Here is a 26106-nt window from a genome sequence, read left to right as displayed (position 1 = left end):
CTTGTAATACATTTAATACAACTTTTACAAATATTAAAATGTAACTTTAGAAGACTAAGCTTTCCTGTTCTGGACAAAGACAAGTCACTGCTGCTGTAAACACAAGAAAAAAACAGAAAAATCACAAAACAATGTTATAAAAGCCAAATATAAAATAATATTTACTGTGTGCTTCCACTTATCACAAACCCATGTGTGGTATTAGAAGTTACATACTGATAGTAGTTAGTTGTGACTGGAAGTAGAAACAAAAAGACTTAGGAGATTCTAGTAATGCTTTTTTTTTCTTCTTGACCTGAGCATGGATTACTTCAGGTTATTGTTCACTTTGTACACTTTCAGCATCATGTACCATTATTGCCCACTTAGACAAATATGAAATCTCCCTCACATCCTGTTTTCTTCCTCTCCATATCCTCCACCAAATGGCTGTGACTCATCTGGTTACCAGTCTTCCATATTTATTCCCCTCCCTTGCTCGTCTTAAATTCTGCAGTATGTCTTTCACTATTACAGTCTTAAGAATTCCTGTTTTTTTGGCCGGACATGGTGGCCCACACCTGTAATCCCAGCACTTTGGGAGGCTGAAGTGGGTGGATCCCTTGAGGTCAGGAGTTCAAGACCAGCCTGACCAACATAGTGAAATCCTGTCTCTACTAAATACAAAAAATCAGCCGGGCGTGGTGGCGCGTGCCTATCATCCCAGCTAAGGCAGGAGAATCGCTTGAACCCGGGAGGTGGAGGTTGCAGTGACCCGAGATCATGCCATTGCACTCCAGCCTGGGCAACAGCAGCAAACTCCATCTCAAAAAAATAAAAATAAAAATTCTGTTTTTTGTTTTGTTGAGAGAGTCTTGCTGTTATCCAGACTGGAGTACAGTGGTACGGTAACAGCTTACTGCAGCCTCATCCTCCCAAGCTCAAGCCATCCTCCCACCTCAGCCTCCTGAGTAGTTGGGACTACAGGTGCACACCACCACACCTGGCCAATTTTTTGATTACTTGTAGAGATGGGGGTATATGTTCCTCAGGATGGAGGAGTTCGTTATACAGGACATAGTACAATATAGTTTAAATTGTTTGTCAATAAAGTACAAAATGGAATACGCCCATTTTACTCCTCTTGGGGGAAGAATGCAGTGTATGTCATCTTTCTCAATCCCAGGACTGGACCACTGTTGTTGAAGCGGGGAGACAGGCTGTAACACCCATTTTCCTGAGATTCCTGTATCCCCCTTTAACTCACCTCCCTTCCCTATCTTTTTTCAGAACTGTACTGCACAGAGAATTATGTTACACACTAACTGGTATCATGGAATGGGTGCTTTACTTATGTCTATTATGAGTTTTATGTGTATTTACATGTTTTCTGGGTCACACCTTTTCTACATAGTATGATAAAAAATCACGCTTCTACAAGGGGTTTGAGTAGCAGCTGTAAGGGGTTTCTGTAGAAGTTATGATGTATTGAAGATCGTAATTAATACTTACCAAGCAGCCCATAGGTATATGACATTGTATTTGGCAATGTAGTCTTATAATCCTGATGTCTTACTTAAAAGTAGTATCTCCATATAAAAGTATTTATTAAGCAATGAACAATCTTTCTGCCTAGCTGCTAACAGGGCTTGAAAATCTTGCTCCATGGACACTTCATAAAATTGCTTTATAAGGTGATTAACAATTTGAAATGGATAAAATAGGTTTATAAAGTTAAATCTGACATATAGCACCAGCATGTGGTAGCTTTTTCTTATCCACGTTTTTAAATGCAAAATAATGGGTTATCTCCTATATGTCTTTCAGGGTGAATTATGAGAGTTAAATGTTTGCCTCCAGACAAAATTTTAATTAGACACACAAGTAGGAGAAAACCACTTTTAATTGAAAAATAAAGCAATACATCTCAAATAAGGCTCTGTTTAACAACAAAACTGTAATTTGTTGAAATAGCTTTCCTAAGTGGTACTGTGAAATTTAGGTATTGGGAGTATCAATACAGTTTCCCTCTTTTAATCCTGACTCAGTTATAATATTAAAAATAAAAACTTTTCCCCATAAATTTAATTTCCATAAATTAAATCTGTAAAGTCTATCCCTATTCCCAATTCACTGACAAAAAGAAGGGAAATTTTAAACAATCATTTTCATACTGAGAAATTCTCAGATAAAAGCAAATAGTATTTTCCTTATGAAAAAGCTGGTATGTGAGACACACAAGACTATCAATGATATTTAACTCATTCACAAAACTTTAAAACACAATTCCATCAAGATGACCTCTACTACAATTTTCCTTTAAAGAAGTTCCCAAATCCCAGAATGGTTTAACTTGACATATTGGATGTATTAAACTTTGAAAGAAACTATGAAAGTTACTGCTTTAAACTGGAAAAAACTATGGTCAAAAGTCTCTTAAAAAGGAGCTGTTTTTTAAATTACACCCATGTAACTGCAGAGAAAATGCTCAAGCACATACATAGTAAACATCACTCTTAAAATGACAGAACAAAGGCATATGTTCATTAAGATGTATGGCTTTTTTTGTGGTTATTACAATCCATAAATAAAGTCTTTACTGTTTGACTGAAAAAGGTTTTTACAAAACTCCACTTCCAAAATTAACATTTTTATTAAATCAAGTTAAAAAAACGTTCAGTGTAGAAAAGTCAACAAGGGTTTTAACAAAACCAAAATATACCTTTTTATACAATATATGTATATATTAGCAGCAAACTACTTCTGAGATTCTCTTTTATGTTCTTTTAGTTATTTTAAAGAAAGCATAAACAATGTATATTAGTATGGAATGTCAGCGAATCCATTCTTAGTCCTTTATTCTGTGATTTGGGCCTTCTACAAAATACTTTATGATTTTCACTAATGAATACTAAGAACAAACCCAATTTTGACTAAAAAGTAGTGAAACAGTGGTTGGTAGAATCTTTCTCATTGTATCACGGTCACACATTATATTTGAGAATAACAAATGAGCACCATATACACAGGTAATTGTGTGTGTGTGTAAACTCAATTTTTAAGGTGTAATAGCAGCCAACTAGATCACTTAGCACTGTGACTATCACTTTTTAATTTGGTGATATACAAAATTTTAACAAATCAGATAAACACTTCAACCCCCTATTGCTTGTCCATTTAAAAAATCCTTAATAGAAATTCTATATATAACCTGACAAACAGCATACATACATATGTGTGTGTATATATACACACAAAAGTGTATGTATATATACATATACATCTTTAGCTTTGAATAAATTTCTAAACTGAGATGAAGTCAAACCTCTCATTTACATCTTCTAGAATACAATATCACCAACTGAAAGTTTCTAATAAGAGTTTCAACTTAGTTAATCAGAAATACTGGCTACTGAAAATTCTGAGGCCAAAGAGCTGTTATTCAGCTTAGTATATTCCAGGCTTACAAATCAGTCAAAGACTGAAATTACCAAATGCCCATGAAAGAAATAAAGTTTTCTCTTTGTATTTCCTTCTAATAACAAAAAGAAATTATCTTTACAACAAGCTTTCACTTTTTAAAGAACTAAAATTATTACAGAAATCTCACTAGTCTTCAAAAATAGCAAATGTTATATAAATACAATTTTCTTATAGTTGAATTTTTCAGCTAGAATCTGCATTTTAAAAATTTCCTTTGGATTATTCCATTTAGCACTTCAAGTTTCTATTCTGCAACTCTAATAACTGGCTCAGATTTGTTAGGTTATATCAATCACATCGTTCAAAATTTGATACTGTGTGTTAAATGTGTACAATAATAAAGCAAATGGGAGGAATGCACCAAATTCCAAAAGCAACATAATAATGAAAAATTCAAGAATATTTAATATTACAAAAAGATAAAGTACAACAGGGATTCTCTTTTACCATTACATTAGTGAAACATCTTTTTTATGCTTTTAAAGCTCATGTCATAACTTTCATTTTTTAACTTATCAAGAGGATGAAGTTTTTAGAAGCCCCACCTTTATTGTCAATAAAAAACTAAAATGACTGAATTACTTTTATTAATATACACATCAAGTTACTGAAACGGTGACTTCATGTAGTTTCCCCCTTAAAGATGGCACTTGCAGGTACAAAGATGCAGAGATGTCTACAGCCTTCAGATGTTTACTTGAAAAGATTCTTCAACAGCAGTTTGATATTGGGTTTCTTCATCTAGCTGAAGATTCTAAAAACAGTAACAACATTCATGTCAACAGGAAAAACATACTCAACTACTCAATACTTTGCCCAATACATTAGACATCTTGATACACATTACACACACTCAGGACGGTTACGTACAACATATATAACGGTATCTTTTAAGATACAAGATTTGAATACCTAAACTTTAATAAAAACTTAAGTTCAGTTGTAAAACAGAGAGATCAGCACAGAACAAAATCTGAGTTTTATAATGCCTTATAAGTCATTAATAAAAAACGTGGTTAATTGTAAAGCTGGGTAAGCATGCGCCTGTAGTTGCAGCTATTCAGGAGGCTGAGGCAGAAAGTAAGTTTGAGCCTATAAGTTTCAGGCCAGCCTGGGCAACACAGGGAGACTGTCTCTTTAAAAAATAAAAATAAAAAAAAATGAAAAACACAACTGAAGTTAATCATAATACACAATCATAAATATTTTTTGATTTATGAATTTTTTGAAAATTTCATCTCTAGAAAATAATGCCAAATATCTGACAGTAAACTGATTTTAAGAAAACAAGCATTTATTGATTTATAAGTTGAGTAAGAATTTTTTTTTTTTTTTCCGGGAGTTTGGCTCTGTCACTCAGGCTGGAGTGCAGTGGTGCAATCTTGGCTCACCGCAACCTCCACCTCCTGAGCTCAAGCAATTCTTATGCCTCAGCCTCCCAAGTAGCTGGGATTACAGGTACACACCATCACGCCCACCTAATTTTTGTATCTTTAGTAGAGACAGGGTTTCGCCATGTTGGTCAGGCTGGTCTTGAACTCCCGACCTCCGGTGATCCACCTGCCTTAGCCTCCCAAAGTAATGGGATTACAGGCATGAGCCATCGTGCCCAGCTGAGTAATAAATTCTTAACCATCACATGAAGTCTACAGCTTATTCAATCAGTTATAAAACTACTCCTTAATTTTAAAAATTACATTTGCTATATTTGCTATCAATTTTATGCCCTATGAGTTCTGCTTTAAAATTAAGGCCTCTATTTGACAATGTGAAATAATTAGATTATTGACTTTTCTTGTCTTTTTTTTTTTTTAATATGGAATTTCGCTTTGTCATCCAGGCTGGAGTGCAGTGGCATGATCTCTGCTCGCTGCAAGCTCTGCCTCCTGGGTTCATCCCATTCTCCTGCCTTAGCCTCCTGAGTAGCTGGAACTACAGGCACCCGCAACCACACCCGGCTAATTTTTTGTATTTTTAGTAGAGACCGGGTTTCACCGTATTAGTAAGGATGGTCTTGATCTCCTGACCTTGTGATCCGCCCACCTCTGCCTCCCAAAGTGCTGGGATTACAGGTGTGAGCCACCGCGCCCTGCCTAGATTACCTACTTTTCTATGGCAAGGTAAAACAACTTGACAATTAGATCAAAAGTGGTTCACAAATTTTTGTATTTCCAAATACATTACAATCTTTCTTACAATGAGAATTTAATAATAATCTAGAATCAACACTGGAAGGCAGACAAAAATGTAGATTTTGTTCATGTCACTGTGCTTACCTAAACTGGAAAACAAATAGCCATTCTTTGTCAGGGCTAATTTTAAATAAAGTTTTGATTAAACTGAAGTTGAATAAAATGCAATTTAACAATTAATAAAACAGGTATTCACCTAATTTTAAAAGTATATCACACATATTTAGAAGTAGAAATTAATCCATTTTGCTCTATGAATTCATTTTTACATTATACAACTTCTCTTACACTCTTAGTCTCTTTGTAACCTAGCTTTGCCTGATAACTAAGCTCCCTCATTTTAAAAAGGATGTGTCTTACATGTTTGTTAGATGTGAGAAATCTAAGATTTCTAGCATAATACAAGCAACTTATATGACATGAGAAATGTATCCTCCATATGTTGTACCAATTTTACTTCTCTTGTAGGTACAATTTTCCCTTAAATCTATACAGAGTTTTCATGTAAATCATCATTTTGCTAATCTGGGTGCTTGCTGTTCCTCTATTAATTCTCTTTAGTACAGGAGGTAGAGAATAAACTCCATTTTTACCATTTCTACAAGCTAAAGTTCACCAATATTATTAAAAACCTAAGAACTTGCTCTAAATCCATCCAGTAAGATACAACAGCTTGCTACAAAATTTAAGTCTAGATTTTTTTAAAAAGTTATTTTAACTTGAATATTTAAACAGTACTTTTTTAATCTTGAAGAATTCACTTACCACAAATTCTCCATAATCAAACTGATGTCTCTGATTTAGATGACTAACAAAATTTCTGGTAATCTGGCTAGGATCTCCCCAAGGAAGAGACACACAAATAGGACATGTCTATAAGAAACGGATTGTTTTAAACAAAAATTAATAAAAACAATGAAATATTATACAATTATTTAGACTATTAAAATAGCACAGGGATATGTAACCAAAAATATCTACATGAGAAGCATTTTTAAAGGCCAAGTTCCACGACTAGATCATTTCCCAATTAATTACCTTAGATAAATGACATTAACACAGTAAGAATATCATTCTATTCCTTAAATCTCTTATTACACAAATGTTTCAACAGAAACAGCACATCTAGCTTTTAATAATACCAACTGTAATAGTTATCACTAACTGGTTGCCTGCAACATACCCAATATATTATCTCATTTGATCTATACAATAATCATATAATTAGTATTAGTTTTATTTCATTTGTAAGTAAAATAAAAATGAAGTAAACTGGAAAATTTACTTTAAATTGTATCCTTAGTTTTTCTTTTCTTTTTTTAAACTAGAGACACGGTCTCGCTGTTGTCCAGGTTGGGTCTCAAACTCCTGGGCTCAAGCAATCCTCCTGCCTTGGCCTCCCATAGTGCTGGGATTAAAGGCGTATGCCACCACACCCAGCCATATCCTTACATTTAAATGAAGTACATCTTAAAAAGTGAATGGATAACATAATTGTAATAACACACAAAAAACCTTCAGTAATTAAACTCTAGTCAAAGTTTATGATATATCGAATATTATGCAGAAATGAATAAAAATTTGGTAATCCAATATAAAACTAAGTAAAATCTTAAATATGAGTGAGATTTCCTGGAATTTCTTTGGCACTGTATTTGCCTAAGCATAACTGAACCCATTCTAATAAGCAAAGTAGGTAGTACACCTTCTTAGGTGGTATGTGAGAGCTTAAGATCATCCCTCAATGGTTATTGAAGGATATTCTTTTTATTTTCTTTATTTTTAAATAGACAGGGTCTCACTATGTTGCCCAGGCTAGTCTCGAACTCTTGGGCTCAAGCAATCCTCCCCTCTTGGCCTCCCAAAGTGCTAAATTACAGGCATGAGCCACCGTGCCCGGTCCTGAAGCATATTCTTTCACAACTCTTCCTAGCATACTCAATAAAACAACTTAGAAATATCTACAATTCTTATTGATAACATTTTCCTTCCTCTTCTTTCTGAAGACAGTATTTATATATCCAAATGTTCAGCTGAAAGGGAAATATCTCTCCCAGCTCAGTTTCTCCTGTTCCATTCACAGCTGAAATAACTTACCTGTGAAACACTTCTAGGATCATTGTATGCTGGAATCCTGAATTCTGCTCTATCTCCCTCACTATCAAAAAGCTCTCACCATTTTCTTACATACTCTCAAAATGTCATAAAAAATATGTAGGCATCAAATAGAAAGTCTAAGTCTTTTATGTCCTTGCTTTATGCATTCACATACTATATTCTGCAAGAAAACAATAAAAAGACCTACTGACTTTATTCTTACTTATAGGTATTTTCACCTATAGCAATCTACCTGACTAGATCTACTTGTGTGCCATCTACAGAGCAAGTAGTAACTGAGGCCTCAATGGACAGGTTGTGCTACTGCGCAGGAATGAGTTCCCAGTTCATCTTTCATTATTTCACTCTTCTCCAGACTGCTATATTACCTCACACTATGCATCTCCCTTTTTATAATGAGAGTTACTGCAATTTTAAATATCTCATTTTGCTTCACAGTCATCAATCCTTTGTTGACAAAAATCTACCTTACTGATAAAGCCCCAACCAAATATAAATCAACTACTTTCCCTCGTATACATAAAGTGAAATAAATAGAACAGCACGTTTTATTCTAAGCAGAAGACTGTCTTAAACATATGTACTTACCACAGGAACTATCTGAAATAGGTGATTACTGTTACAGTGATCCAGTAAACGCTGTCTGGTAAAATTTGATTCTTGACACAGGGGACACTTAAAAGTAGGATGACCAGAAGAACTATAAAACAATTTTAAATGAAACATACTTACTTCAAAATCATAACATAAAAATAATGCTCTCCTATTTTTTGAGGAATCACTACACATTTTTTAAAAAGTTATAATTTTTAGACTATTCAAAGATTCTCTCATTTTGAACATGTTTTCAGGAAATGATGCATTACAGAGGTTCCCAATCTCAGTTTACAGTACTTTTAGTGTCCTCAGTAAATTTTTTCATGGTGTCTCTAGGTCAAAACAAAAACAAAACCAAAAACCTAGCTGGCTCCATTTATTGCGTAGTTAGGTCCAAACTTAATTGTAGTCGTTTGTGTGATGCCAATAGCTGTCATTGTATGTCTCTTGAAAATTTTTAATATTCTGTAGTATTCCACATTTTGCAAACCTTATATCTAGGAACTTAAAACTTGTAAAAGACTTCCATCAATATTGTATCTCTAATAAATATCAGGCCCTAGGAATCCAACATCCAAAATTCAAAGGAAAAGCAAAAAAAGCACTGATCATGAGAATGAAATACTCGAAAACATTCTAAGGATCAAGCATCACTGAGTTTTAATACTTCTGAATTTCAGGAAGGGACAGTTCAACATGGACAACTTTACTTGAATAATGTGTGGAAGAAACCTGACCACAATGAAAGAGAATAGCTAAACTCTTCTAACCTAATGTGATTCTTGAAAGCAGTAACTGCATTTTCTGTTTCTAAACTGCTAACTTCAAACACTATGCCTAATGATTTAACTGAATTTTTAAAGTTTAATTTACAGCCAGGCGCGGTGGCTCATGCCTGTAATCCCAGCACTTTGGGAGCCTGAGGTAGGTGGATTATCTGAGGTCAGGAGTTCGAGACCAGCCTGGCCAACATGGTGAAACCCTGTCTCTACTAAAAATACAAAAATTAGCCAGGCGTGGTGGCGGGCGCCTGTAATACCAGATACTTAGGAGGCTGAGGCAGAAGAATCACTTGAACCTGGGAGGCGCAGGTTGCAGTGAGCCAAGATCACACCACTGCTCCAGCCTCGGCAAACAAAGCGAGACTCTGTCTCAAAAAAAAAAAAAGTTTAATTTAAAAAGCTATTTGATAAAGTAATAAATATATTATTTGCTAAAGTGGCAGGATTTTTCAAAAGCTTACCTTGTATTCTCTTGGTAAGTTTCTGTGTTATCAGATGTGGATGTTTCACTCCTATTGCTTAAGAAGCACAGGGGGAAAAAGTTAGTACCTCAAAGTTATGAAAACACATTAAAGGTTCATTATCTTGAACCATTAATGAAGAAGACTAGTCTGAATTTGTTTTAAAATTCTGAACTTCAATACTCCTTTTTCCTATTGGGTCCTTTAAAAAACAAAATCTGAACTTCAAATGGTTCTGAACTATGAAATAATTACAATATTAATTACTTTTAAATAAATTGACTGCTTACTAGATTCTTATTCATGTTCTTTAAAATTAACTTATGCACAGTTACAGAAGTATGGAGAATTCTGCAGAATTACCTTAAATCCCATTCCTCTACCTTTACCTAGACTAGTAAGCTTTTAAATGCTAGGGTAGACTCAAGAATTTGTGAACTTTTTTACTCGAAACTAGGACGTGGTATAAGGTTATGCCCTCCAAAGTGGAGTAATTTAAGAAAATATGTAAATGTTCATTATGTTTGTATTTTATTTCCAAAAAGGAAAGAAACCAGGCTTCACTAACATTTAATATATAGAACAACTTGACATCTCTACTTTTACCATATGCCAAAGAGTCATGTGTCATATGGAATATCAGAGGAATCCTGAGGGAAGAGTAAGTATTCCATACAGGGACTGTCACTTGTGTGCTACAGAATTTGATCAATGCGGTCAATTTTTATTTATTTATTTATTTTTTGAGATGCAGTCTCAATCTGTCGCCCAGGCTGGAGTGCAGTGGTGCAATCCTGGCTCACTGCAACCTCCGCCTCCTGGGTTCGAGCAATTCTTCTGCCTCAGCCTCCCAAGTAGCTGGGATTACAGGCGTGAGCCACCACGACTGGCTAATTTTTGTATTTTCAGTAGAGATGGGGTTTTGCCATGTTGGCCAGGCTGGTCTTGAACTCCTGAGCTCAGGTGATCCACCCACCCCAGCCTCCCAAACTGCTGGGATTACAGGCGTGAGCCACCACGCCCAGCCCAACGTGGTCAATTTTATAAAAGCAAATGTCTTTCAACAGTAGAAATCTTAACACAGTAATAAGATAGGTAGTGGCTAAGAAAAAATTGTACAACACAGGTTGGTTCTATATCTCAATGCCAAAGTTTAAAAAGTTGAACTTAAACTGGTTATTCATTTTTCCTTTATAAAAAGACAAGGAGTACTATATCATCTACCTAGCAGCTGATCTTTCTTTTCTGTTTACTTTCTTTTTTTTTTTTTTTTTTTTTTTTCTGAGACAGAGTCTTGCTCTGTTGCCCAGGCTGGAGTGCAGTGGCCGGATCTCAGCTCACTGCAAGCTCCGCCTCCCAGGTTTACGCCATTCTCCTGCCTCAGCCTCCCGAGTAGCTGGGACTACAGGCGCCCGCCACCTCGCCCGGCTAGTTTTTTGTATTTTTTTAGTAGAGACGGGGTTTCACCGTGTTAGCCAGGATGGTCTCGATCTCCTGACCTCGTGATCCGCCCGTCTCGGCCTCCCAAAGTGCTGGGATTACAGGCTTGAGCCACCGCGCCCGGCCTCTGTTTACTTTCATAATAAATGTATATACAACAATGTGTACACAGTGAAAGAGCACCATTCCAATGACAGTTCACTTCTGTGAAGATAACCATGTTATGTCTCCACACATAGCCCAAGCAAGCAAGCAAACTTCACTGTTAAACTACATAACCTGGCTGGGCGCGGCAGCTCACGCCTGTAATCCCAGCACTGTGGGAGGCCAAGGTGGCGGATCACAAGGTCAGGAGATCGAGACCATCCTGGCTAACACGGTGAAACCCTGTCTCTACTAAAAATACAAAAAAATTAGCCAGGCGTGGCGGCAGGTGCCTGTAGTCCCAGCTGCTGGGGAGGCTGAGGTAGGAGAATGGCATGAACCCAGGAGGCGGAGCTTGCAGTGAGTCGAGATTGCGCCACTGCACTCCAGCCTGGGCAACAGAGCAAGACTCCGTCTCAAAAAAAAAAAAAAACATAACCCAGGCTGGGCGCAGTGGCTCACACCTGTAATCCCAGCACTTTGGGAGGCCGAGGCGGGCGGATCACAAAGTCAGGAGTTCGAGACTAGCCTAGCCAACATGGTGAAACCCCGTCTCTACTAAAAACAAAAATTAGCCGGGCGTGTAATCCCAGCTACTTGGGAGGCTGAGGCAGAATTGCTTGAAACCAGAAGGCAGAGGTTGTAGTGAGCTGAGATTGTGCCACTGCACTCCAGCCTGGGCAACAAGAGCAAAACTCTGTCTGAAAAGAAAGTACATAACCCAAATAGACTATTAAACTACTATTTGCACCTTTCTGGAACTAAAAACTTGCTCTTCAAAATAAAGTCAAATTATGGAGAGTGTATTTATTAAGGGAGTGTTATATGATTTTGTTACCAAAAACAGCATGTGTCACCAATTAAACAACTCATATCTATACATTTAAAATTGGTAGATTTTTCTAACCAGCTTAAAAATCTTCCAAATTAACATAATCAATGGGTTTTAAATGTGCCCTTTAAAAATACTATAACAGCTTCTAATTGGTTTATAGAACTATAACATCATTGGGGAAGATGCAAATTTCAGCAACAGTCCTTTTTATATTTAGAAAATAGGCCTAAAATTTGGGGGCTTTTTTTTTTTTTAAGATGGAGTTTCGCTCTTCTTGCCCGGGCTGGAATGCAGTGGCACAATCGTGGCTCACTGCAACCTCCGTCTCCCGGGTTCAAGTGATTCTCCTGCCTCAGCCTCCTGAGAAGTTGGCATTACCGGCATGCACGACCACACCCAGCTCGTTTTGTATTTTTAGTAGAGACAGAGTTTCTCCACGTTGGTCAGGCTGGTCTCGAACTCCCGACCTCAGGGGATCCGCCTGCCTTGGCCTCCCAAAGTGCTGAGATTATAAGCGTGAGCTACCACACACAGCCAGGATTGAAAATTTTTATTTTATCCTATGGCATACATTTTCCATTTGGATCTACTTTTTTTTTTTTTTTTGAGACAGTCTTGCTCTGTCTCCCAGGCTGGAGTGCAGTAGCGCAATCTCAGCTCATTGCAAACTCCTCCTCCTGGGTTCAAGTGATTCTCATGCCTCGGCCTCCCGAGTAGCTGGGTCTACCGGCACATGCCACCATGCCTGGCTAATTTTTGTATTTTTAGTAGAGCCAGGGTTTTACATGTTGGCCCAGCTGGTCCTGACCTCAAGTGATCCACCCACCTCGATCTCCCAAAGTGCAGGGATTATAGGCGTGAGCCACCGCACCCAGCCAGTACTATGCATAGCTTTAAATAAACAAACACTGCGGATACATACTCAATTCTTTTACTGATAGGGTAATGCAATCACAAAACTTCTGATTTAAAGCATTTAATATCAAAGTTAATACCCTTTTTAAACATGTTCTCCTTTCTATCTACCATTGTAACTCTCAATTTTTCCATTATTACTATCATTATCATCATTCTAGTTCTTCTTAGTCATCCTTGTTTCATGCCTGGCCTGTTGTATTCATCATGCCTGCTCATCCTTGTATCATGCCTGCTCATTTAGCTCAGAATAGGTTCACAATAGAAAATCAATTACAGTAAATTCTTATTTTTTAAAAATTATATGATTTTATCAGATACAGAGACACCAATAAAATTCAATCTCCATAATAAAACAAAAACAAAAATTTATTTTCCCATAGTTATGTCTGTTGCTTTTAAATTTAATGTTCTATATCTCATTTGGTTTACTGCATTTAATAGGATCTCTATCCAATGTTAAAGAGTAAGCATAATGCTTTTTAAAAATATAAATGCCTAGACTCCAGATATCAGAATATCTGGAACTCTAGCCAGATGTATATATGTTTTTAATTTCATATATGATTCTGATTTGAGTAAAACTATTTAATGGGGAAATCTTAAATTCAGGGTAATACTGACATGGAGCAGATAAACTGTAAAACTAAAAGATCTATGCTAAAAAACTATAGTAAATATTATACTTATTTGTAAAATTATAGGTGTATTCCCACTAAAATCAGGAACAAGAAAAAGGTGCCTGCTATTTAACACTGAATAGAAAACCTCAATGCAATAAATCAAGTATTATCTAGAACAGTAGGTTTAAAAGGAGCAGACAAAACTGTAGGAAAATATGATTTTCTATATAATAAATGTAAAAGAATCAACAGATAGATTTTAAGAACTACTAGATTAGAACTATTACAACTAATAAATCATCAAAGTTGCTGAAAACAAGATTAACATAAAAATCAATTGATATTTCTACTCTCTAGTAATAACTAATTAGATTATCAAACAGGGAAAAAAGGGCTCATTTTTATAGCAACAAAAACTATAAGGTTTTACTAGAAAAAGATATAAAACATTTACTCATGTTCTAAATGAACTGTTAATGCATTTTTTTAAAATGAGAAAGAGGCTGGGCGCAGTGGCTCACTCCTGTAATCCCAGCACTTTGGGAGGCTAAGGCAGGTGGATCACCTGAGGCCAGGAGGCCAAGACCAGCTTGGCCAACATGGCGAAACTCTGTCTGTACCAAAAATACAAAAATTAGCCAGGCGTGGTAGTGCATGCCTGTAGTCCCCGTTACTCGGGAGTCTGAGGCAGAAGAATCACTTGAACCCAGCGGTGGAGGTTGTAGTGAGCTGAGATAGCGCCACTGCACTCCAGTCTGAGAGAGAGAGTGAGACTCTGTCTCAAAAAAATAAAAATAATAAATAAAATAAAATGAGAAAGAGGCCAGGCACCACAGTGGCTCATGCCTGTGATCTCAACACTTTGGGAGGCTAAGGCAGGAGGACTGTTTGATCCCCAGAGTTTGAGATCGGTCTGGGCAACACAGTGAGACCCTGCTTCAATAAAATAAATAATAAAATAGGAGAGGTCATGTTTCTAGAGGAATGAAAAATGGATCACCTCCTACTGCCACCCCCCCCACCCCCGGAAAAAACACCAGAATGCAGAGATGTGTAGAACAGAAGTGGCATTATAAATCAGTAGACAAAGAACTGGCTCCTCAATGAATGGTACCAAAACAAATGGTTTATCACATAGGGAAAATTTTTCCTACCTCACATTATACATCTCAAATAAATGTGAAAAGCTCAGCTTTTAAAGTTTAAGAAGAAAATATCTTTTATAACCTCGATGTAGAAAAAATTTCTCAAGCATGATATAAAAAGAAAATTAAAGAATATACATATACATATAAATACAAGTGCTGTAATCCCAGCACTTTGGGAGTGTAATACATGTAAATACATGTAAATACTTTTCTATGTCAAAAGACACCATACAAAACCAGCCAAAGACTAAACAAAGATATCTGCAATGCATGTAACAAAGGATTTTTTTTTTCTTTTTTTGAGACAGAGTCTCGCTCTGTTGCCCAGGCTGGAGTGTACTGACACGATCCCAGCTCACTGCAACCTCGGCCTCCCAGGTTCAAGCAATTCTCCTGCCTCAGCCTCCTGAGTAGCTGGGATTACAGGTGCGCATCACCACGCCCAGCTAATTTTTGTATTTTTAGTAGAGACAAGGTTTCACCATGTTGGCCACGCTGGTCTCAAACTTCTGACCTAGTGATCTGCCCACCTCGGCCTCCCAAAGTGCTGGGATCACAGGCGGGAACCACCGCGCCAGCATTATCATTATTTTTTGAGAAAGAGTCTTGCCCTATCTCCCAGGCTGGAATGCAGTGGCCAGATCTCGGATCACTGCAACCTCTGCCTCCCGGGTTTAAGCAATTCTCCTGCCTCAGCTTCCTGAGTAGTTGGGACTACAGTTGTGTGTCACCACGCCTAGCTAATTTTTTTATTTTTAGTAGAGACAAGGTTTCACCATGTTGGCCAGGCTGGTCTTGAACTCCAGACCTCAGGTGATCTGCCCACCTCAGCCTCCCAAAGCTGGGATTACAGGCGTAAGCCACTGCACCCAGCCATAACAAAAGATTATTATCCAGAATATATGAAGAATACCTATAAACAAGAAAAAGAACATTTTAATACTATGCCAGATTTCTGCATAGTTATTTAGCCACTTAAAATATTAAACAATCTGGAGAGAAATTTATTAGGAAAAATAAAAGACTGCTGGGAATTTTCCTTTTTTAGTTTTTGTGAAGAGCTGTATTTGAAATAAACTGTATGAGCCTAATGATACCCAGTTATTAATGTTTACAAAGAGTCAAGATTAGTAGGAACAGTCTGAAAACAGACCAAATGATTTCCAAGGAAGATAAAATTGAAATGTCTTCTGTATCTTAATGATTACATTCATCTTCCCTCCTCCTCCCCACTTCCTGTGGTTAAAGAAAACAGAAATATATAACCTTATGTTAGAAGCAGAATTTTGTTATAAAATAGGAATGGCCTTAGTAAAATTAGCACTGCTATCTAATTATTATGGGAAACTACCCCACACCAATGCAAGAATTTTACTAAAACATCCTCCAATATTTACTAATTTATAGTAAACAGTACTACTCTGAATGATATGAATGAAAGTGGCATAGATTATTTTAGATGGCTCAACTGGAAGTTATAGCTTACAGTCAGATATATGGAAAAAATAATGTCTGTTTTACCGATTCCTGTATATTCAATAACATGTGGAGTGTGTCCAGCACTTCAGAAGGTATAATAAACAGTATGAATTCGTGAAATGATCTATGAATTTATTTTGCAATTTTTTTTTCTACTCAGATAATGCCACTTTAAGAATTTCCATAGCCATGCTCTATTCAGCTGTCTTCTTCAGGTTCTGGTATCTATTTCCTCCTCTCTCCTGCTTTCAGCAGACCCAGAGCATACCATTATTCCTTGTGGCTTCCTATACCCTACTTAATATACTATTCTTTGAAAATAGTCCCTTTACTAAATTCTCCTCAAACTGCATAATTAGAGCCCACTGTTTTCCTGCTCAGACCATGAGTATACCATGGATCATATCTTATTTTTCCTACCATTAAAACAAACAAAAAATTTCTGGCTGGGCACGGTGGTTCATGCCTGTAATCCCAACACTTTGGGAGGCCAAGGCAGGTAGATCAATCACCTGAGGTCAGGAGTTGGAGACCAGCCTGGCCAACATGGTGAAACCCCATCTCTACAAAAAATGCAAAAATTAATTAGTTGGGAGTGGTCGTGGGCACCTGTAATCCCAGCTACTTGGGAGGCTTAGGCAGGAGAATCACTTGAACCTGGGAGGTGGATGTTGCAGTGAGCTGAGATCGCGTCATTGCACTCCAGCCTGGGCAACAAGAGCAAAACTCTGTCTACAAATAAATAAATTAAAAATAAAAAAAATAAACATTTCTGGCTGGGCATGGTGGCTCACACCTGTAATCCCAGCACTTTGAGAAGCCAAGGCAGGTAGATCGCCTGAGGTCAGGAGTTCGAGACCAGCGTGGGCAACAAATTGAGAACCCCAGCTCAATTTGTTTAACACCAAAAACCCCCCCGCCCCCCAAAAAATCAAAAATTAGATGGACGTGGTGGCATGCGCCTGTGGTCCTAGCTACATGGGAGACTGAGGCAGAAGGATTGCTTGAGCTCAGGAGGTTGAGGCTACAGTGAGCCATGTTCACGCCATTGCATTCCAGCCTGGATGACAGAGCAAGACCCTGTCTAAAAACAAAACAGAACAAACAAAATAAATTTAAAAATTAAAAAAACACTTTTCCTTCCTTTGCCAATTTTCTTACTAAAAATCCATATGCAAACTCAGTTATTCCATTGCAATCAGAACTCTGCATAGGATATAGAAATAAATAAGACTAAAAAGCTCATTCTAGGTGAGGAGACAGGCTGAAATAAATAAATAAATACAACAGTTCTACCAAGAAGAAGAAATTCTAGAGTTCAGGAAGAATTTTACTGAGCAGCTAATACTTGGTCTAAGTCTTCAAGGAGAAGAAAAAAGTCGACCAGCTGGCAAAATGCAGGTTGGGATATTACTGGTAAAAGTGTGGAGGTGAGGGAGTGATAATAATGATGATGAGGAAGAAATAACATTTTTCAAGCAAAGTACCATTCAAGTTTCTTTACCTGTATTAACTCATTTATTAACTTCAACCCAATGAGGTCCTAATATCATCATCGCCTCTCATACCTTTCCTTCAACAGATGAGACAACTGTGGCAGTTTCTTGCCAATGTAATACAATTAGTGACATCTGAAATTTGGACCCAGCTCTCTGGGTCCAAGCCTACATTTTTAACCACAGTCATATTGTTTTTCAAGAATGGCAAAGATACGGAACAAATAATTCAACATGGCTAAGGCATGTGATGCAATGATGGATAACCAAGAAAGAGGCTATAAAAAGAAAGGAAAGGGCCAGATCAGAAAGGCTTTGGAATAAGGAATTTTGTCGTGTGTGTGTGTGTGTATGTGTGTGTGTGTGTGTTTTAGATGGAGTCTGACTCTGTCGCCCAGGCTAGGTTTCCTAGGTTCAAGTGATTCTCCTGCCTCAGCCTCCCAAGTAGCTGGGAATATAGGCACGTGCCACCACGCCTGGCTAATTTTTGTATTTTTAGTAGAGACAAGGTTTCACTATATTGTCCAGGCTGGTCTTGAACACCTGACCTCAAGTGATCTGCCCACCGTGGCCTCCCAAAGTGCTGGGATTACAGGTGTGAGCCACCGCGCCCAGCCGGAATTTTGTCTTTTATACTTCATTAATATTACTTTGGCGACAGAATGCAACACAGATTAGAGGATAACTACCAACTAAAAGGCTATTATCATAGTTCGAGTGAGAGATGATGAGGGCCTGAGCTAGGGAAGTGACAAGATAAAAGTATAGATGAGGAATATTGCTATTAGGAATCAAGTGTCTATGACCAAGTGGATCTAAGAAGTAAGGGGGAGGAAGGCCTGTCTCCTGACAAGAAAATTTGGTCATTAAAAGCAGTGATTATAGTCATGTACACTAAGAACTTTACTGAAAGCTGGGGATATACTCAACAAGACAAACACCATCCCCTCACACAAGAACAGTCTACTGGGTAAAAAAGCAGATAGGAAATTACAATAAAGTAGAAGTACAACAATAAGAAAAACATAGAAATGAAGAAACCCAGAAGGACTAAACAAAACTACAAGAGCAACAAATTTCAACCAAATTTCCTTGACACTAACAAATCAAGTAAAATGACAACCTGAAAAGATTTTTCAGACTAGGCAATCAGAAAATTACTACAGATCTTTACCAGACAATCACTAAAGATCTTTACCAGAAATTTCAACTGAGTAGGGAAGACGCCCAATGTAGTATGATCAACATGAAGTGCTCACGGGCGGTTAAGTTACTAAAAATTAGCAATATGTAAAATGAAAAGACACTAAAATAAAATCTTACAGATTGCTTAACATACTGCCTCCTGGGAACCTTTCTATAATAGTGGCAATATTGTCTTTCCTTACACAGTTATGTGTGTGCTTACTACTGAAGTTTTCAAAATTAACAATGCATTGTTATAGGGATACATGCATGGGTGATGATACATAAAGAAAATCAAAGGAATGAATAATCCAAATAAGAGGATAGTGGTTGCATCTAGGAGTATACGGTTCAAATGGGGCAGGAGTTCACATAGAGATTCTAAAGTTCTGAAAAATGTCCTATTTCTTGACCTGGGTTAATAGGTAACTGGATGTTTATCATTATTTTTTTAAGCCACAAGTGCATTTTGGCCATTTTTCTGTGTAAAATACATTTCATAAAAATGTTTAATGTACATAAATCTGAAATAAGATACAAATCAATCCAAATCTAGTTGTTTAAAAGAAATGAGACTCAAATAGAACTGCATTGCACCTAGTTTCACTTTTACATGACATTTTAGAATAAAAATTTCAAACTCTAAGTCTATCCCTTAGATAGCAAAGAAAAAATAGGCTGTAGTTTGCAAATACATTACTGAAAAGATTTTTCTATAGTTTTTCAAATCACTTCAGTTGCAAAATCAGTAAGAGAAAAATCTCCAACTTATTTTTTTACTCAAAAATGAAAATTCTTAGAATGATTTTAAATAACATAAGCTTAAGTTCATGAAGTTCATCTCCCAGATGAGATCTTACGTGTGCCAAACAGATTTTGAAGGCAAATGCTGTAGTTCTGATACTTGGCAATTCACTTTAAAAACACATGTGTACATACACACACACATCACCCCAAATACCTTATCATATAGTTCCCAAAACAATTTCCATTTCAATTATGAAAATTCTGTATTTAGGAATAAGTATTGCTTACCTGTTCCCTACTGAATCTTGAGAGATCTGAAAGTTTGGAATGATAGAAGAAACACCATATTCATCCTGATACTTCTTACAAGATTTGTAATGATGTCTCATGCGATAGAATTTAATCTGTAAATTATTAAAATGTGACTTTTAATTTAAAATAGAACTCATAAGATTTGAGATAGTGTCAAAAAGAGGGGAAAAAAACTAAATACTCCTTTTTTTTTTTTTTTTTTTTGAGACGGAGTCTGGCTCTGTCGCCCGGGCTGGAGTGCAGTGGCCGGATCTCGGCTCACTGCAAGCTCCGCCTCCCGGGTTTACGCCATTCTCCTGCCTCGGCCTCCCAAAGTGCTAGGATTACAGGCTTGAGCCACCGCGCCCGGCCTAAATACTCCTTTTAAACAAGAGTTGTATTTTTTTTAAGTAAATGATTTCATCCTTAAGTAGGAGTTAAAAATAGATAATACATTTCTGTTCATTAAATGAAGAGATGGAGAAGAGTCCATCTGTCCATAAATTCACTGCAAAAAATAGCAAATAACTTCACACTTGAAAAGATACTACTAGTAGTAGACAAAAAAATTAAAAGCACTAAGAGGATGCCAGATGCTATTGGGCATGTCTTATTATTTAACTTCTGCAGCCTGGCAGAGTTAGAAAGCAGTTTAAAAAAATTAAGTTCCTAGCTGGGTGCAGTGGCTCACACTTGTAATCCCAGCCCTTTGGGAGGCTGGGGCGGTGGACTGCTTGAGTTCAGGGGTTCGAGACCAGCCTGAGCAACATTGTAAAACCCCGTTTATAAAAAAAATACAAAAATTAGCCAGGTGTAATCTCAGCTACCTGAGGGGCTGAGGCAGGAGGATTGCTTAAAGACTGGGAAGTCAAAGCTACAGTGAGCCAAGACTGTGCCACTGTACTCCAGCCTGGGTGACAAAGTGAGACCTTGTCTCCAAAAAAAGAAAAAAAAATTAAGTTCCCAGGAATACTTGGAACATTTTTCAGTTTCTCACTGAGAGGAATAGCCAGAATCCCTCAAGTGTGTTTTCTAGCTTCAATTCATTGCCCTGTCAAACACTTCCTTCAAAAAGATGGAAAAGCAGATCTGGCTTGTGTGAATGCATGAAATAGCAACCAGTTTTGCTCTGAATTCATTAGCTATTAGAAAAAATGTCGGTGATAAATCTATAGACACATGGATATACTCAAAGCCTAACCACCCCTCACTATTTTATTCCTTCTCCAAATGCTAGAACAATAAAATCCAGATTAGAGAATTAATGCTGGTTATTTGTTAACACCTGATTTTCCTACATGTTCCTTAAAATTAACCAAATATGTTGTGATTTCTTTTTTTTTTTTTTTCTGACAGTTTTGTTCTTGTTGCCCAGTGTGGAGTGCAATGGCACAATCTCAGCTCACCACAACCTCCACCTCCTGGGTTCAAACAATTCTGCCTCAGCCTCCCAAGTAGCTGGGATTATAGGCATGCACCACCACACCAGCTGATTTTTGTATTTTTAGTAGAGATAGGGTTTCACCATGTTGGTCAGGGTGGTCTCGAACTCCTGACCTCAGGTCATCTACCCACCTTGGCCTCCCAAAGTGCTGGGATTATAGGCGTAAGCCACCATGCCCGGAGCTTGTGATTTCTTAAATACATAAATATATAAGTAAAGTGCGCAGCTAGAGAGTTCCTTAACTACATAAATCCATGTGCCCAAACTAGTAACATGTCTATGTGCAAAGCTGCAATAATGATGCTACCATGAGAAAAACTTAAGGGTTGAATTTGTACCAGAATGAGGTTTAAATGAGCTAAATGCCAGTTTGCTAATTTAGTTACTTTAAGTAAGTAATCAATGAGAAACTACTTTTAGAAAAATGCCATGCTAAATATCATGAAATTCAGTGATTTTTTTCAGTGTCATTTCTCAGTAAGTTTATAATCTAGTAAGATCTATGACCACAGCTTTTTTTGGCCTTTTCTATCCAATTCCCAGTCTAAATATCTTTCATCTTTTCAATAAAAAAAAACAAACAAAAAAAGCAGCAACCAAGAAAATTCAAACAAGAATTTCAGAGTAGAAACTTGGCTTCCAAAGAAGAGATATGTCACATTTACTCTACCTGTTTTGCACAGCATCTGCAGCTACCAGAAAACTTCCGCATTATATTTTCAAGGTCTAAGGCCCGTTCAGGACATGCTCTCTCTCTTCTAGTCACATTTCCACGACACAGGGGACAATGTGCTCCGCTTTCCCTCATTGCAGTCAGGAAACATTTTCTACAGAAGCTAAAGCAAACATTATGACACATTAATTACAGAAAAAAATTACTCTTTTCATCTCTATAAATACAAACAAGTGATTATAAATATGTATTCAAATTAAATAAGTTAAGCTACTCATATGCACATAAATCTCAGAAGTTTAAGAACTGTATATGTAATTATCAGAGAGTAAGACTGATAACTGGACTAGATGGTAAGGTTTTAAAAATTACACTCAAGTCTTCTTTACAACTTCCTAACACAGTATATGATGAATAAATATTAATGCTACATATTAATAATATTACTAGAGGAAACATGGTACAAAGGAAGAACTGGATCCTGGCTCTGCCATTTAGTAGCTGTGTAATCTTAGGCCAACAAATTAACCCACACTGGATCTCCATTCCCCCCCTTACAAAGTAAAAGGATGAATGACATAAGCTTTTGTCTCAAACTGATGTATTTGTGACATGTTGTTCCACAAGACATAAACAGGTCTACTACAAAAGAGCACACAAATGATTTGGGAAGTTCTAGAATAAAGTTAATAGGTTTTACCCAAAGTTAGGTGTTACTCAAAGTTATCTGCGTGTTAATAGGTGTTACTCAAAGTTATCTGGTCAGGAAATAGGAAAATTTCCCAAACTGTGCAATGGAATGTAATTTGAGAAATATTTAAGAATACTTCCAGCTTTAAACATTTATAACCAACTTTCTAATTAGAATCAAACTAAAATCTTTTTATCTTCTCTAGCCCTACCAAATACCTTATTTGATCATTTTGCTTTTAAGAGAACCAGTTAAATTACAGACATATATCTGGGATCTAGAATATATATACATTTAATCCAATCTTCTATAAATATATATGAATATTCCTCATAACAAAAGTTGAGGGGAAATGGTGCAGTAACAGATCACATAACCTGAGTTTCCTAACCATGTAGCACCTTTTTTTTTTTTTTTGAGACGGAGTCGCGCTCTGTCGCCCAGGCTGGAGTGCAGTGGCCGGATCTCAGCTCACTGCAAGCTCCGCCTCCCGGGTTTACGCCATTCTCCTACCTCAGCCTCCCGAGTAGCTGGGACTACAGGTGCCCGCCACCTTGCCCGGCTAGTTTTTTTTGTATTTTTTAGTAGAGACGAGGTTTCACCGGGTTAGCCAGGATGGTCTCAGTCTCCTGACCTCGTGATCCGCCCGTCTTGGCCTCCCAAAGTGCTGGGATTACAGGCTTGAGCCACCGCGCCTGGCCAATGTAGCACTTTTAAACAAGTCAGTTTTCCCCTATAAAATCCGTTTCCTCAGTCATGACATATTAAAAGTATCTACAATTGACTGGGCTGTTCAGAGGATTAAAATAGATAACACAGGCCGGGCGCGGTGGCTCAAGCCTGTAATCCCAGCACTTTGGGAGGCCGAGACGGGCGGATCACGAGGTCAGGAGATCGAGACCATCCTGGCTAACACGGTGAAACCCCGTCTCTACTAAAAAATACAAAAAAAACTAGCCGGGCGAGGTGGCGGACGCCTGTAGTCCCAGCTACTCGGGAGGCTGAGGCAGGAGAATGGCGTAAACCCGGGAGGCGGAGCTTGCAGTGAGCTGAGATCCGGCCACTGCACTCCAGCCTGGGCGACAGAGCGAGACTCTGTCTCAAAAAAAAAAAAATAGATAACACATATAAAATGCTTAACACAGTATTTGTGATAGTCAGGAAAGTGCTCAACAAATGGTAGCTAACATCATTAAAACAGCACTAGAAGTCATTACCAATTAATACTACAAACCAAAACATTAGGCAGGGTGCAGTGGCTCATGCCCATAATCCCAGTGCTTTGGGAGGTCAAGGCTGGAGGACGGCTTGAGGCAAGGAGTTGAAGACTAGCCTGGGCAACATAGCAAGACACTGTCTCTACAAAAATTAAAAATAAAAAAAATTAGCTGGCTATGATAGCATGCACGTCCAGTCCCAGCTATTCAGGAGGCTGAGGCGAAGGATCACTTGAGCACAGGAGGTTGAAGCTGTAGTGAGCTATGAAAGTGCCACTGCATTCCAGCCTGGGTGACAGAGCAATACTGTCCCTCAAAACACAATAACAATTAAAAATATTTACCATAGCCAGAAACCAAAATAACGCAAAGTAAACAAGATGCCAGTTTTCACTTGTCAAACTAAAAACTAATTTTATTTATTTATCTTTATTTTTTTGAGACAGCTTTGCTCTGTCGCCCAGGCTGGAGTGCACTGATGCAATCTCGGTTCACTGCAACCTCCGCCTCCAGGGCTCAACTAATTTTCCTGCCTCAGCCTCCCCAGTAGGTGGGACTACAGGCACACACCACTGCGATGGCTAATTTTTGTACTTTTTGCAGAGATGGGATTTCGCCAGTTGCCCAGGTTAGTCTTGAACTCCTGAGTTCAAGTGATCCAGCTGTCTCGGCCTCCCAAAGTGTTGGGATTACAGGCGTGAGCCATGGTGCCCAGCAAAACTAGTTTTAAATATAGTAAAAGTAACCAAATCTGGGCACAGCAGCATGTACCTGTAGTCTTAGCCACTTGGGAGGCTGAGGTGGGAGGGTTTCTTGAGCCAATGAGTTCAAGGCCCACCTGGGTAACACAGCATGACCCTATCTCTAAAAAAGTAGTAATAATAAAACAATGGCCAGGCACAGTGGCTCACACCTGTAATCCTGCACTTTGAGAGGCTAGCGCAGCAAATGGCTTAATCTCACAAGACCAGCCTGAGCAACAAGGCGAAACCCCATCTCTACCAGCCTGGCATGCTGGCGCATGCCTGTAGTCCCAGCTACTCGGGAGGCTGAGGTAAGAGGATCACTTGAGCCTGGCAGGCGGAGGTTGCAGTGAGCCAAGATTGTGCCACTGCACTTCAGCCTGAGCGACAGAGTGAGACCTTGTTTCAAAAAAAAAGAAAAGAAAAAGACAAAAATGAAAAAGGTAGGAAATACCAAGTGTTAGGAAGGATATGAACCAACCTAAACTCACACTGGATGCTATGGGAGTATAAATTTATACAACCATTTGGAAAACTGGGTGGCAATATCCATTAGAGCCCATAAATTCCACTCTGAAATATATACCCATCAAACCTATATACATAAAACCATGGGCAGTGGCTTATGCCTATAATCCCAGCACTTTGGGAGGCCAAGGCAGGAGGATTACTGGAGGCCAGGAGTTTGAGGCCAGACTGGACAACATAATGAGATTCTGCTCCTATAAAAAATTTAAAAATAAAAATAAAAAATTAGCTGGCCATGGTGGTGCATGCCTGTAGTCCTACCTACTTGAGAGACTAAGAAAGGAGGATTGCTTGAGCCCAGGGGGTCAAGGCTGCAGTGAGCTATGATCACTCCATTACACTCCTGCCTGAGCAAAAGTGAGACCCTGCATTTATTTGAAAACAAAAATTACATATATAATCAGAAAAAATTTGCTAGAAAGTTCTTAGCCACACTATTTATAATAGCCCCAAACTGAAAACTATACATAGGTCTGCCAACAGAAGAATGCATAACTAATTATGGTATATTCACAAAATGAAAACTACAATATGATGTACTGAGAATGAAAATGTTACAGCTATAAGCAACAACATGAACATAATGATAAAATGTTGAGTTAAGCCAGATATAAAAGAGTACAAACTGCATGATTCTATTTTTAGAATCTACAAAAAGCAGTTCAACTATTTAAAGGTCAGAATAATGGTATCCTGAAGGAGGTGGGATATGTTCCCTTGGTGAAGGGAACATTAAGGGAGTTTCTGGGATGCTAATGTTCTGTTGCTTGACATAGGTGCTGAATGGTTGCTTGATATGGGTGTACTCAATTTGGGAAAATTCACTGAGATGGACATTTGTGATAGGGACACGTTTCTGTATGCATTTTATACTTAAATAAAAAATATTTGGCCA

General features: G+C 37.8%; 1 protein-coding gene across 5 annotated transcripts in view; it reads right to left on the bottom strand.

The window, feature by feature from the left end:
* Positions 1–1864: 1864 nt before the first annotated feature.
* The window catches only part of RNF138 (ring finger protein 138), a 40354-nt gene continuing 16112 nt past the window's right edge, over positions 1865–26106 (bottom strand). For 3 of the 5 annotated variants that reach the window (XM_003914282.4, XM_009192573.3, XM_009192574.4), the window contains 6 exons: positions 22030–22195; positions 19913–20028; positions 9613–9669; positions 8361–8472; positions 6420–6527; positions 1865–4216 (listed from right to left, as the gene is read on the bottom strand). In XM_003914282.4, coding sequence (XP_003914331.1) covers positions 4148–4216; positions 6420–6527; positions 8361–8472; positions 9613–9669; positions 19913–20028; positions 22030–22195 — 628 coding nt within the window. In that variant the 3' untranslated portion in view covers positions 1865–4147. Of the gene's footprint in view, positions 4217–6419; positions 6528–8360; positions 8473–9612; positions 9670–19912; positions 20029–22029; positions 22196–23957; positions 24011–26106 lie in introns of those variants that run through there. The other 2 variants (XM_021930014.2, XM_021930015.2) reach the window with 2 other exon arrangements.

The sequence above is a fragment of the Papio anubis genome, chromosome 19 (genome assembly GCF_008728515.1).
Source record: "Papio anubis isolate 15944 chromosome 19, Panubis1.0, whole genome shotgun sequence".
NCBI lineage: Eukaryota > Metazoa > Chordata > Mammalia > Primates > Cercopithecidae > Papio > Papio anubis.
Note: the sequence above shows the minus strand (reverse complement) of the source record. Positions and strands in the feature narration are given on the sequence as shown.